Source organism: Lepisosteus platostomus, chromosome 9 (genome assembly GCF_059453375.1).
Source record: "Lepisosteus platostomus isolate fLepPlt1 chromosome 9, fLepPlt1.hap1, whole genome shotgun sequence".
In the NCBI taxonomy this organism is placed as follows: Eukaryota; Metazoa; Chordata; class Actinopteri; order Semionotiformes; family Lepisosteidae; genus Lepisosteus; species Lepisosteus platostomus.
The window spans coordinates 18678228-18694151 of NC_142619.1; the positions used below are offsets into that span (position 1 = coordinate 18678228).

The 15924-nt window shown below is 36.2% G+C and overlaps 1 protein-coding gene across 3 annotated transcripts in view; it reads right to left on the reverse strand.

Annotated features, from left to right (window-relative positions):
* The window catches only part of shank3a (SH3 and multiple ankyrin repeat domains 3a), a 666415-nt gene that overhangs the window by 428360 nt on the left and 222131 nt on the right, over nt 1–15924 (reverse strand). For all 3 annotated transcript variants that reach the window (XM_088647094.1, XM_088647093.1, XM_088647091.1), the window contains exon 6: nt 5833–6036. In XM_088647094.1, coding sequence (XP_088503220.1) covers nt 5833–6036 — 204 coding nt within the window. The remainder of the gene's footprint in view (nt 1–5832; nt 6037–15924) is intronic.

Genomic DNA, 15924 nt, shown 5'->3' on the forward strand with positions numbered 1-15924 from the left:
CATTCTAACTAATGTTTAGCTGTCATTACTGTTGCAACAATAGAACTCTCATAGTTTGTATTGTATAGCACACCACTCAAGTGACGCGCTGGTACAGTGGTTAAATGCTTGTTTGTTATTCAGAAGGTGTAAGATTTGATTGCCGGTGAAACCAAAGCTATTACGTCAAATATTAAAATGTGGTTAATAATAAAGTATTAAGATGAATGAACCTCCAAACCTGCAAACTCCAGGATGCTTGGAAAGAGCAAAAGAATTTAGAGATGTCCTTAAACAGAAAACAGTTGAGTTTTTTAAGTGTATACACCATTTAGTTTTAAGCATACATTTTAATGATACTATGTATATTTTTAATTTTAAAATCCAACTTTTAGTTTTTATACACATTTTTGCTGCCCTACTATTTGTTTTATATTAGTAGTTTTTTAAAATTATTTGGCTTCATCAGAGTTGTTAGAAAAAGTTTATGGAAATACGCAAGAACAACCGAATTGCACTAGGACCTATTTCAGTTTAACTTTTCGAATGTAGCACTGGAGGGAGTGTTTCATGCCTCACATGACTTCTTCCTGGCAGTGTCTTAATCTGCTGGTTACTAATGCACCATACTGTAAAGCAAGTTAAAATACGTGACAAATTCATTCAAATGACTGCTCAGAAGTTTTGTTTTAATAATTATCTAATGACGATGTCTAATTAACACTTACTATATTAACATTTTTATGTATAAAATCAATTTTATATATAACAGTATGTTAAATATTCACTTTACATTCATGATCTCTTTAGCCCATAGCAGTACTGGAGACATTTCAGATGTCTAAATTGAGGAAGGAAGACAACATCTGCCCTAACCCCCATCCAGAGGACAGACTGTTATATCCAGCCAAAAGGGTGTAGTGTCACAGAGTTCACCATATTTGCATTCACAATTATCAGTGGGGATGTGATGTAACAGTTTGTAATGTGGTTTTAAAACTTCGGCCAGGTGAATTGAATACAAGAAGAATTCCCGACATGACACATGCAAATCGCATTAAGTCACATCCACAAATATGCCGAAACAGTAGTGTACACGTCAATGAACTGCAGTGTGATACCATATGGTTTTAAAGCCACTGCAGTACAGTATGTGTGAAATATACTGTATTTTTATAATCAAAATCTAAAGGAAAAATATTTCCTAATTAATTGTTGCTGAAATTAACATAAAAGCAAATATAGATTATTTTAATGTTGATGTAAACCTAAAAAAAACTACATCATGATCACAACAAGCTAAAATAATAATTTATTATTATTGAATTATTTTGCAACAGCCCTACTTTTTAATATTATTTAAATATTTAACTTACTGTAGTATACAGAATAACATTAATAAAAGTCAAAACAGTATATAAATTAAATTCTATAATTGGAAAAAGATTGTCCCTAAGGGGCTGAGCATTAAACAGAATTCGATCCTAGGCATTTCACATGATAGCCCATATACTTGCACACACCACATAAGCATTCACTGCACTTTCTGGTGGATTTAGAAAGTAGTGCAGTCTGGCATTTGATTATTTAAAAAGATGTACTGAAATGCATTATGTTAGGTGCATTATGCTGCATTATGCTGCATTATTCAGAGTGAATTCTGAATGTCTGGATCTCTAGTTTCATATCTTCAGGAATAGTTTTACATAGTGCTTCTCCTCAAAAAGAAATTACTTGAATAAGTTCTAAATATTCCTCACAGTACACCTTCATTAGAAAAGTGTAGAAAGTTTATTATTAGCCTTTTAAAAAATGTATTAAATATTGATGGTCATTAATTAAACTGATTTATACAATATGATTAACATTTTAAATCAATAATTGTAAGAGCAGACATCTGGCCAGAATTTGTAATAAATAGAACTTAAAAATAATTTAATAATCTAGCCACATTACCATAACTATAGATAATGGACTATATTCAGTCCCTCAAAAACATTGGATGCCAGTCAATAGCCTATGATTGACATACTGTATAGCTAATAAAATATTCTACCACTTGGTTTAATCTACTTATGGGAGAAGCATGTTCTTACATCAAAACATCTTCATTGTTGTATCAGCAAATAAAGCGAAAGAAGAAAATAAACACTAATGAATGCTGAAGCTAAAGAGTAATACAAATATCCACATTACTGTGCTTTATTATACAGTGTTTTTCTTTCACTATAACATCAGCTATGTATTCATAGAAGTGAATCTAATTTTTGTGACTTTGTTTTTAAAAAAATGAAATGAAAAGGTTAGAAATAATCGTCACTTGTATCTGTGTTAACACGACAGTAGGTACCCTTTGACCTCCAGAAAATTTTCAGAATCTACTGTACCTTCAGAACTACCTTGAGCAAGTAAATGACAATACAAATGTGCAGGCACCATGGATTATATCTTTCTTTCCTTCTTTTACATTGTACCCTTTGCAAGTTAGTGTACATACTGTATAAACTGAAACTTGCTTGAAAGAAAATGGAATTCTTTTACAATTGTACAATGGGATAGGGTCAGTAAATCAATCTTTGACGCATTGTACATTTTTGGCCTTGAGAACACATGATGGTGGATGTGTAAAAAAAAAAACATCCATTGACCCAATGGAAAGCAAGAAGTCAAAATGCAAGAATGGCATTGATCTGGATAAAATAAAAAAATAAAAAATCACTAAATAAAATGAAAAGGCTTGATTGAAAAACAGATTACAATTCCAACAATTCCACTGTGTTGAGGTTCCCAATGGACTTTGCCGTGCAGAATTCAAACAAAACTAAATAAAGCTTTTCCCCCAAAGCCAGATATGCTCCATACCTAGACTGTACCTTTAAATCCTGTTCAGAAAAATTTTGAACAATTTTGAAGGAGATAAGATCCACCCTTGAAGAAGTCATACAGTTATCTTTAACCAACATGTCTTAATGCCAAGGAAAGAGGCCCAGCTCTCATTCTGAGCTTAAAGGGACCAAGAAGCACACAGAAACAACTTTGTCACCTCATACTCCATTAGCAACTATCATCAGACATCTCAAGGATCACTCTGATATACAGTATGCCTTCCCAGGTCTCCAAACTGAAAAGGTGAAGTCTTACTGGTGAAGTCTTACAACTCCTTAAATATCTGCAAAAGAGCATAGGAAACGAATGGGACACGAATGGGGCACGGATGGGGCAGAGGATGAATAGCTCCTTCTAGGTCCAAAAAAAGAATATATCCTCTCCAGCACTTTGGCTGAGAGGCAAAGGCCTGAGGGTGCATTTGCTCTATAGCTGGAACACTCCCCTTGGTTCCCTTTCTAAAGAATTAGAACTATTATCCTTAGTCTAGTACTGTAAAAGTGTTTTACTAGACTTCAATGGCACTCCAACATGTGCAGGCCTTTAGACTTCTCAAGGTAAACCTCTAATATCTAATAGAAAGTAATTTAACTGCTACAATAATCTCAGTAGCAGTGATATTACCAGATTGAGGAGCTACCCAAAATGCTTCTCCCCCTTTTCAATGATCTCCTGATTTGAGGTCAGTGAGGTCAGTTTTCACTATCGTTGATCAGAACAACCAGAGAAAAGTTCCACTATTCCCTACTTACATTATGCATCGTGCGTACAGTATGTCAGAAAGTTTGAGGCCATCTGACAGTCAAGCTTTGACTGAGGCCTCTTATAGCTCCTGAAAAAAATTCCTGAGGTTTGCCCCCACAACAGACACCTACTGTACCACCTTCCAACCAGATGAATGATTTCATCTGGCTAGTCATCTCAAAATGCATCCACACAAACCCCATTCCAAGTAAGACTCTGGAAGATTTCTATTCTGAAATCATTTAGTGATGCAGTAGGGTGTTAACATCTGCAAATTAAAAACAAAATGCAAATTCACTTTTTCATGATTCAGTCTGGGAAATGGGGTTTTCGATGAAAGAAGAGCAGATTGGGATGAAACTGAGCTGAAGGTTGTTAACCGCAACTTTAATGTTAGCAGCACAACAGATTAGGATCGTGAGATAAATCTAGCTAGTGAGTGAGCCTTTCCTTACTCTCTGCTCAAATACCCACTTCTCAGCATTAGCATCTCAGCTAGATCTTGTTTTGTATTGTAACAAACACTCAGCAGCATGGGGAAAGACAGGCTGCAGATGACTTTACGGGCTCACTGACAGTTTCATTGCTCTTTACATTACAGTGGAGAGTGCTAATTATGGAGACACAGAGAGAAAGTGCAGAGAAAATGTTGTTTGTTTGTCTCATTGTTTATTTTAACTGATTATTATAAGTTTATGATTGCTGTTGTTTCTTTTAGTTGTACACTGTTATTTAGTGTAAATTAACTTAAATCCAATGCATTAGTACTTTTAATTATCTTATAAGGGGGAGTTACCAATATCTTTTAGCCATACATACAGTACTATATACTGTAGTACATTAAGCAATGGTATAGGGGTGGACTTTTGTTATATGAATTTGGCTGTTTGCGATGGTTCTCTGCAACGAACCCTCAAGAATGTCAAGACCCTACAATACTTGAATCATGTGCAAAGATATGAACTTACAAACAAAAGGTTACAAACAATAGGAGGCCTCTTGGGTCATCTAGATAAAAACAAAAGTCTTTTGTCAGTAGATAAACTTATGTTTATATTAAATATATTGTCTGCTGAAGGACTACTGTGAAACACACTACTTCTAAACATTTGATTAATGTACCAGTATCTGGACCATTATGCATGTCATGAAATTGAACAATTATCTGCAGCCATGTTATGGTTTAACCTTATGATAGCCCCTTTGGGTTCAAAGAATAGGTTACTTTCACAAGCCTGTTGTGGAGGTTATGATTAGCAATTATGAGATCAATCTCTGAGAGAGATGTTCTTACAATATTATCAAATTTACCAAAATGGCTTGCTTTGCATAATTGAGACAAAGCTATTTATAATATCTGAATTAACATCTTTTGATTTACCTAGTATGCTTATTATTATGTTTTCTTTACAAAAATGAAAATGGAAAAAGTCCTTTATAACCTAATGAATTCACTGACTGCTCAAGGCAACATTTCACTGCAAAAGGGTTTTTGCAATTCTTTTTCACCTTTTTCTTCCTTCCACAATAGCAGTCCAGGTCTCCAACAGAAGAACTGGATTTGTGTTTGCCATGCTCGTTTATACACAGGCCCTTAAGAATAATGGAAAACTGCTGCACTTAATCAACTTCATTAAACCATCTAATGACCTTCAATAGCTTCATACTTTCCTGCACTTGTATTTTTCAGGCAAAAAGCTGCAGCTGAGAACTACAGAGCTACTATTGTCATGGCAGGTTTACAAACATTTCATACCCTGGGAACAGAGTATAATAAACTGTATTTTGTGTTTATTTGATCAGTTTATTCATCTGATTTAGTTTTATCTTTGTGTATGCAAAAAAAATATTTCATTGCCAAGCTATGCACTATTTCATGAATTGAAGAGAAAGGCCCAACTTTTCTTTATATTCACAAGAAAGATCAATAAAGAACTAATGAAGAAATTACCGGCAAGACTCATCACAAATTAACATTTTAAAGGGACTATTTCAATTGCAAGCAGATGGCACTGAGCAATGAACATGTTCACACAAGGGACTAGTCAGTCAGCATGGTGTTTTTTCAATGCATCAGTTAACTCACATGACATAAAAGAGAAGTAGCTTTGATAGTTCAAATGTCCAAAATGGCCACACCTAATGTACTGCATCAATAAGTTAAGAAACCATTCTTGAGAAACGGTTTCAAGAAGAGTCCAACAAGAATAGAAGGTTACCTACCTCAAGGTAAGGAACAGGGGTGATGGAGGGCAGTGGGTATTCCTTTAAAAGTCGTTCTTCATCCAAAAATTTTCCTGCTTTTCCATTGTATGCTGGCTGGAAGAGTCCATAATTCAGCACATCCTTCAGACTCTGATTCAGAGTACATAATATCCGCTGCTTAGAGGACCAGACTGGGGCTTCTGCATTGAACTTCAAACATTTCTATAAGAGAAAAATAAAGATTGCAATTTATTGTCCAAGTTGAATAATTATTTCAACAGTGTGATGATGGTAAGAATAATAGCATTTGTTATTTGTAATTTTAACAATGCTAGTATAGTCATGGTTAGTCTAGTTGGGTATCATGGTGGTACAATGGGTAACGTTGCTGCCTTGCAGTTGTGGGGACCCAGTTTCAATTCCTGGGAAGCTATGTGAACTTTTTGTATTTTCACCATGTTCCTGTGGATTTACTCCAGTTTCCTCCCACAGTCCAAAGACACACAGATACAGTAGGTTAATTTGCTTCTGGGAAAATTGGCCCTGGTGTAAGTGTGTGCATGTCTGTGTCTGTGTGACTACCCTGTGATGGACTGCCATTTTGTCCCAGTTATACCATGCCTTGTGCCTGTGCTTGCCAGGTTCTGGCTCCCCTGTAACCCCAAGTTGGATGAAGAGGTTAAAAAATGGATGATGGTATCCTGTTGTTGTTATATAACTATATTATATATGGTATAGTTAACTGTACTATAGTTTTCTACTTCACAAAACCTCCAAACCTTTTTTAAGCATATCCCTGTGGCAAAGTCTTACCAAAATAAAACAGCTTGTGTTAACTGTTTTTTTTTTCACTGCACACTTGAGTTGTTAAGATTTCTATTAAAGCCTGTCCCTGTTATTTATGCACTCTAAACTATTGGCTATGAAAATAAGTGACAGGTTGGCACTTCATCTAAATGGTATCCTTTCCTTTTGAAATGCTAAACTTGACTGAGAGAAGAAAAATATTACAGAAAAAGATCTGAACAGATTCTAATGGCCATATGTTTTGGGTTGTTGCATATTATCTTCCTGGTTTTCCTTGGTCAGGATTTATTTATTTAAGTTTTATTGCTTCTTCATGAGTGATCTTGATGTGCAGTGATTCTTAAAAAAAAGAAGCAATACTACAACATAGTTTTAATTTTACCTCCTTTGGTCAACTTTAATCCTTTCTATTTCTTAAACAACAAAAACATTTTTTTTCATGTATCTTGGGCTTTGAAAACACACTTCAATAATAATTAGCGGCTGTGTCAATGACTGCCTACCCATTCATTAATTCATTTGTAGAGGTAATCTGTAAAAAAAAAAATTCTTTGTCCTTATATATGACTTTGCAGTGCAGTTTGTTTAAATTCTAACCGCTACATAGTTGTACTTCTGAAATTCAGTTTAGGAACCCTGTTTTGAAACTAATTACAATACATGTTCCTTAAGTTGTATTGTTAATATAAGAGGGCAAATGTGTTTTTCCATAGATGATCGTAAAGCACTTGCACACTGCAGCCACATTGTGGAGCCTGTGCTACAATATCAAGTGGCTGTAGTGTACTATTGTGGTGCACTATCAATAAACAGATACCACCAAAAAAAGTAATCTATTACTTTTGCTGGGTAAGTGGTTTGTTATGATATGTGTTGTTGTTATGCAGCTAAATGTTTGACAAAACAAAAGAATATTACTATTAATCAACCACCAGAACTAGCTATCAAGAAGACTTTGTAATTGTCAGGGGAAACTAACTTGATCTATAAACAATGTTAAGAATTGCCAAAAAACGTCTGTATATACATTTATTCTTTTGATCTTTCATTGATTATTCAAATTCACAAATACCTTACAGTTACTGAGATTTTCACCTGCAAACTACTTTCTTAATTATTTGAAACAGTCCTCGTGAGGAGTATTTCAAAGGTTTTAGGTTAACAGACTGTGAAGATGGACTAATGAAAGGGTGTGCCTGTTTTTGTGACCAAGTGATGGCAGCTTAATAGTATTAATTTAAATTGGCAGTCTACTAAAGAAAGTAGCAGAATAATTACATACTACTTTTCCATTTTAAATCAGCTTAACAATGCCTGACAATTTCTACATCAACTACAGTCTGCCTTGCTAAGAAACCAAAATTTAAACACATTACTAGTGATGAAATAAAACATTGGAGTTGACAATAAGTAGCTGTGAATACTGTAGATTTGTACTGTATAATGTAGTGAATGATACAGTATATATACATATTTGATTACTGACTTACAGAAATCAGCACATCAATTAGAATTAAATATTATATTCAAAATAAAAAAATAACATGCTATATTTCTGTATGTAGGAGAATCAAATGTTTTTTAAGTGAAAGAAATATTGTAATGATGTGTTTGTACCTCAGAGCTAAGAACATTCTGCAACTAAAATAAGATAAGAAGGACAAAGTGAGTCTTTAATGATTCTCTGCAGCGAATAAGCCCCGAATGAACCTTACATACAAAGTGATAAAGGAAAGTAATTACCACACTGGCACCATGACTGGTGCAAGATTAAACAATGAAAGAAACTCAGGGTGATCCCACTAAATGAAATAATCATATTAATTTCCATTTGTGCTTCATATATTTGCCAACAGAAGTTGCTAAAGGGTAAAGCTAGAACGCTCCAGATTGCCTCTACCCCTGAAATTTTGCAGATAAGGCCCTTTAAAAATCATTAACAAAGGTCTCTTGCTGTCTGTCCTTGCTCCATTCCTCTTCACTTTTTACAACTCTGAGGCATGCCATCTGCAGAAGTTTTCGGATGACTCTGCAATTGTGGGGTGTATTAATGGGGGAGGGTGGAGGGAGGAGGAATATAGGAGCTTGATTACCAGCTTTGTGGAGTGCTGTCATCTTAACCATCTCCAGCTAAACATCAGCAAGACTAAAGAAATGGTCATAGACTTTCAGAGGAAGTCTCTGCTGAACCCTGTTTCCATCCAGGGTGAGGACATGGAGGTGGTGCAGTCCTACAAGTACTTAGGAGTATACCTGGATGATAAGCTGGAGTGGACTGTTAACACTGACGTTCTGTACAAGGAAGGTCAGAGCAGACAGATATTTTCTTAGGAGGCTCTTAGGAGGTGTATGTGGAACACTGCTGCACATTTTTTAGGAATCAGTGGTGGCAGCGGCCATCTTGTGTGCTGGGGCAGCAGCTTCATGGCAAGAGATGTAAATAGACTCATAAACTCATCAAGAAGGCTGGCTCTGTGTTGGGGCTGAGCCTTGACCCCCCTGGAGGTGGTGGCGGAGAGAAGACTGCTGACCAAGCTCACAGCCATCATGAACAACGCCTCTCATCCACTACATGGGACTGTTATTAGACAACGGAGCACTTTTAGCAACAGACTGCTCCAGCTGCGGTGTTCAAGGGAACGTTTCCGCAGGTCTTTTCTCCTGGCGGCTGTCAGGGTGTATAACACTGCCCCAGGCTAGGACTGTTAGCCCTTCATCTGCTCGTCTATGGGCAGCATGTTGCACTAATGTACTTTTTGGACACTGCATTAATATACTGTATATACTGTATTCAATCTGTATATACCTGTACCTACTGTAGGCGTATTTTGCACATATTTTATTGTTTTACAGTGACTATTAGCATATTTTGCACACACCTTACTCTATTTATTGTATTTTGTATTGCTGTACTTATTATAATTTTTAGTCTATTCTGATGTCTGTTTTTGCTTGTCTTGGGCTGGGCTGCTGTAACACCTCTATTTCCCTTGGGGATCAATAAAGTCTTATCTATCTCTTTAAAAGAAAATTTCTAAAACTAACATTTTCATTCATCTCATCAATTATTTATTTTCTTCATGTACAATTCAATAGGCTGCATTTTATATATTTTTAAAGATATTTTGGATTTAGAAATACACAACTTTAAGAATAAGTAAGTTTTTCAGGTTTATGAGATAAAGGTAAATCATTCTTTATGACTAGCAATTCTAAATGTGACCCCAAGAGTAAAATGGCACTGAAAATTATATTTATATAAAGACTGTTGAAATAATCTGTTTGGATGTAACTGCAGTGTACAGCACTCTTTTCCACACAACTGACTGCAGAATCAGCAGCACAATGCTCTTCCTCTTCCAAAGAGGAAGAAATAATGTATCAAAGTCAACAAGAAAATGATCATGAACTACAGTAGATACCAAATCTTAGCCATCCTGATAAACAGACAATTTTACAATATATGCCACAATTTCTGAGGAGCAAATTGTATCCAATGGACATTAATGTTGGAACATTTTGGTTATTCACAACTACAGTGCATGACATTCATTGACAACTTTTTTATGTTTCAGACTACAAGGCACACCAGCGTTTCCATGGCTACAAAGCTCATACATATGCACACTACACACGCTTTATGCTGTGATTATTTTATAGCATGGTTACCAAAGGTGTGAATCTATCTCAGTAATAAAGGTTTGGTTTTCGAGGTTATGTGTAAAATTGCTACTACCCCCAATCAATCAGCAGTAAAACATTTTGCAGTCTCATGCCTTTTGAACTGTGATGATGGTAGAAATTGCAAAAAGCAGACAGAAATGGACATTCTGTTTCTTTTAAATTTGTGCATTTCATCAGTGACTGCGAATCAGCCATTTAAAATTAAATTATTTGATTCTAAGGACAGATTAGTTCTACAACATAATAATTTCTGTAACATTTCACCTCAAATTCAGTTGAGACCTGTGGTCTATGTGTCTGACACTTAATGACACAAATACTAAAATTTCAGAGACAAAAAAAACAGAAGCTTTTGTATTTATTTACTTTCTATCATCATGCATTAATCAGACATCCTTCAATTTTTAAACTCTTCATTCAATACTGGGTCATGGGGGAGGCAGAGCTTATACCAGCAAACAATGGCATAAGGGAGGATACACCCTGGACAGGATAACCATCCTGGGCACAACCAGAAACAAACACTCATACACTCACACCAGGGCCAATTTTCCTAAAATTGAATTAACTTACTAGTAAGTCTTTGAACTGTGGGAGAAAATTGGAGCACCTATGGAAACCAACACAAACATGAGGAGAACATGGTTCTTGCAGATCACATCCCATTAATTGTACCCAGGGCCCCAGTGCTGTGTGGTAGCAATGCTAACCACTGTGCCACCGTGCACATCCTTTTTCTACTGCTTTATCAAGTACAGGGTCATGGGGGAGCCTGTACAAATCAGGATACACCGTGGAAGGAACGCCAGTCCATTGCAGGGTACACACAGACTCAAACACATATACCAGGGCTGATTTTCCCAGAATGAACCTACCAGTATATCTTTATATTTTGGAAGGAAACCAGAAGCTCACATGAACATGGGGAGAGCATGCAGTACAAGCTCTATACAGATACTGTAACACCACAGGAATTGAACCCAGGTCTATCATGCTGTGAGACAGCAAAGCAATGCTAATCACTGTGCCATTATAATTATAATTAATTATACTAATTGCTTACAGTTATATAGCCCTTCTCTGGACACTCCACTCAAAGTGCTTTAAGGTAATGGGGACTCCCCTCCACCACCACCAATGTGCATCATCCACCTGGATGATATGACGGCAACCATAGTGAGCCAGAACGCTCACCGCACATCAGCTATTGATGGGGAGGAGAAAAGAGTGAAAAAGCCAATTCATAGATGGAAATTATTAGGAGGCCATGATTGGTAAGGGCCAATGAGAAATTTGGCCAGGACACCTGGGTTGCACCCCTACTCTTTTCGAGAAACGCCCTGGGATTTTTAATGACCACAGAGACTCAGGACCTTGGTTTTACGTCTCATCCGAAGGATGGCACCTTTTTACAGCATAGCGTCCCCGTCACTATCCTGGGGCATTAGGACCCACACAGACCACAGGGTGAGCGCCCCCTGCTGGCCTCACTAACACCTCTTTCAGCAGCAACTTTAGTTTTTCCCAGGAGGTCTCCCATCCAGGTACTGCTTAGCTTCAGTGGGTTGACAGTTGTGAGTTGCAAGGTCATATGGCTGCTGGCATACTATGCTGCCCATTGATCAGAAATCAGATATACCATATTAAAAACCATTCTACCATGTTTGCAATAGCTCTGCAATAGCTTATAAAGGGCTTTCATTCTTATAGTCACTCAAAATTTAGCATTAGAATTAGAAGGATTTGTTCAATAGTGATTGTATGCACTGTAAGAGTTCTTCTACAAAAGATAACATCACTGTAGAACATAAAATGATAAACTGGCTAATTCATTTTAAGGGTTTCAAATATACCCCTTTGTAAGGACCGTGAATCCAGGGATCAACAGGCACAATTTCTCATATGGTGAGAAAATGACAAGATAAGGAGTAACTGTTTTGGAAGCAGCTTTGCACAACTCTAGTGACAGTTTCTGCTACTCATTTTATTGAGCAAAGTTACTTTACTTGTTTTTGCTATAAAGCAGAAATGGTTAAGGCTTGGTGGCATTACAGTATGCCTGCTAAAGCATTGGTTGACCCAAGCCTGGGGCATCTGCATTTCCTCTCTTGGCACTATTGGGGCCTTACCTTTACTATATATTCATATTCAGCTCTCCCTTGTTCCAGCGAGGGGACTGTGCAGGACCAAGGAGAAGCAAGGGGCACCATAAATGTGCTATGAAACCCATTTAGAGTTTGATCCAGATTTTCAGGGACCTTCGTGGGTTGTGAAAGGAGGGTGTTACCACTAGTGGTAAGATGAATAATACTTGTCAAATCATACTGTTTTCAAATAATAGAAAATGGTTACAAAAAATAAATTAGCTGGATAATGGTTCATAGACTGTTTTCATTTTCATTGGGTAAGTGTAATTATGGGTGGGCAGGTTGGCACAGTGGTTTGCAGTGCTGCCTCACACCGCTGGGTCCCTGTTTTGAGTTAGGGAGCTGGAGTGTTAACTGTGTGTTCTCATGTTCTCTCTGGGTTTGTGTGGGGTTTTGCCATGTGCTCTAGTTTCCACTCACAGTCCAAATACATACTTGTAGGTTAATTGGCTTCTGAGGAAATCTGCTCTGATGTATATTTGTGTCTGTGACTGGTGTACCATCAAAAGTGTATCCTGTTGCTACCCTATGACTATGATTTTTTATAATAGAACCAGGCGCTCCAGGTCCTGGACTCGGCTGGTTCAGGAGTCTGGCACAAAATCAACTAAAAAGTGAACGAGCCAAAGCGCCCTTAAGGGGGAGGGACTACAATCGTAACAGCCTATCCCTTTTTACTTGTCTCATTCCTTCAAAGTTGTTTTTTGTGAAACTGTAAACTTGATTTGGCATCAAATCTTCAAATTATAAAATTGTATAATAAGTTTTATCTATTGGTTCTTTCATTTCTGTTTGTCTTGATTGTTTGAAAGGACCTATACAATATATTCATTTCTATAACATTTTCACCTCAAATTCAGGTGAGACCTGTGGTCTATATGTTTGACATTTGATGAGCCCCTTGTATACTGTACGTGTTCCAACTAACTGGGAAAAAAACAGTCATTAAGGATGACTACCATTTCAGTTTTCACTGCTAACACTGATTTTGGGCTTTGCCAGTGTATGTGGGGAAACTTGAAGGCTCCCATAAAATCTATTTGTTGTCCTGCACATTCTGTTAAATTTTAACTTCATTAAAGTGTTTAATTCTACTCAGCATCTTAATTTTTTTATAACATAGTCCTCTTCTTTGAAGACTCTGACCCGTATAGATTTAGAGACTCTTGATTCCTTTACATTTAGATTTACTGATCATAAATATCTTTGATATATAGTACTGCATATTCTCCTCTTCTATCTTTCCCGTCTCTTTGGTACAGTGTGTACTATGTTACAGTAATGTTATTATATTAAATATATATATATAAATATTTATTTTTCCATCTTTTATAGCTTGTCATGTTTCTGTGATACTTTGTAAAGTGAGGTTCAGGCTCAAGCTTCAAAAGGTTTCAACCCTTAACTCATTGAAAAAGCAAAGGTAATTTCCAACCTTATATTGCTATGGGTTTTCAAAAATCATAATTTCCTCACAGGGCAAAAGCAATCATCTTTTCTCTGGTTCTTTCAGAAGGCCGCTTTCTGTACTCTACTGCATTTTTGTCTCACAAGCCATACTGTGTCAAGAAATATTAATACAAATGTGAAATGTAGTTCAATTATCCTTGAGCATGTCATACCCAGACACTGTTTGTTGGCAAGGAACCTATTGCTTGACCCAGCTTGAATAAATATTAATCAATTTAGAACAGAAAGAAAAAACACATATAGTACCACCAATAAAGGTCCTTTACAGCAGACATTTGTCAAGTATTCTCACCCATGGGCATATAGTTGACTGCATAGGTTTTATCTTTCATCAGTGAGAAAATATCAGAAATTCAGAAAAACAAAAATCCATACTTTCATCACTTTTTATTAACTCCCATTTCTATGGCTACTAGATCAGCTAGATGTTTGTTTTATGTTTTTTTTCATCTGTTGTTGTTTGTTGTTTGTTGCAATAATCTGGAAACTATAATGTATTAAATTGTACATTAAACATGCTGAGCAAAAAAAATATGTTTAATATTCAAGTAAGAACAATGATCACTGTTCACCTTCACAAAGGCTCATGCAGAACCTGGCACTTTCAGGACCATGAATAAGAACTTTTTGTTTTCGGTAAAAAAGCAGTAAAGTGTAACTCATTTAAAAATGCAAAATTTGCTAAATCATTAAAATATACAGTAAGTCTAAGCTAAGAGCTTTTGTTTTCATATCTCATAAAAGAAAATACGCAAAGCAAGTTCATATTTTTGCTATCATTCACAGTTTGCTACACATTGTTTGGTTAATCTAAGTTTTATTTTGCAGTTGCAGCAAAAGCCCTATACTGTATCAGCCGATCAATTACAAAAAACTCTATGCTCATTTCAGAAATCTCATTAAATGAATACCCAGCACAGTTGGAGGGGTATTCGTATCCCAACAGTGCTGCTGTGATATTATTAATTTTGTTTCGAATCGAAATGTACATGTTTATGTGGGAGAAAAGAAAAACTATGAAAATATTATGACTCTTGTCGCCCAAAACCCAACAACTTGCCCCCCCCAGTGCCATCCCTGCCCCATCCCACAGAGAAGGTGATCAAAACATGAAGGAGAATGATGAACGTCATAGTGCTTTAACATCGTCTGCCACTAGTTTCCAGTACCACACAGCCCCCTTCCCAGCTCCATGGAACCTGATTTGTAGATGCATGTAGCCCCATAAGAACAGCTACATAAAAGGCAAAGGCCTATCGAACCAAGTGAAAGAATGTGCCAGACCCCAAACAACAAGGATATTTTTTTTCAGTAGTAATGCCAGCCATCTTATTTCTGCAGCATACACATATCAAAACAGACCCTCTTTCATAAACAGTCGTATCATGATGTACAGTATCTTCTGTACCAAATAAGAAGAAAACTCCCTGTTGCTTCCTACACAACGTGTACTTTGTACAGTCAATAATAATCGAGAGTCTCTGAGAGGTTAAGCCAATTTTAGGAATACCATTGGTTATTATTGATTAAATGTGAATTATTCCAAGAGTACACTATGTCCCCTTTCCAAATAATATTAATTAGTAGAGTGTTATATGAGTAGCTACAGTATGTAGAGGTGTTATGTGCCAAAACACAGGTCTTATTTAGCTATGAATATACTCCCACCCCTACCATACAAGGATAACTCAAGAATAGCTCTGTTTAGAGCACAAGTTAATCCACAGTTTTCTGGATTTAGGGGATTTTTTTTTATATATGATTGCTAATGCACTAATGATATACTATCTTTTAAAAAGTTACAGTAAGCATGTGTTGCAAAGGTACTACTAATGTGTAACTTGGTACTGTTATATTTAATATTGATAAAAACTGTTGTACACACTTGTGTAATAAATGAAAAATATTTTTTTAATTTGTTGATTGCTGTATTATAACAATACTTATTTTTATTATAACAATTATAATATTATTGTTCTAACTAAAATAAATAAATAAAGGT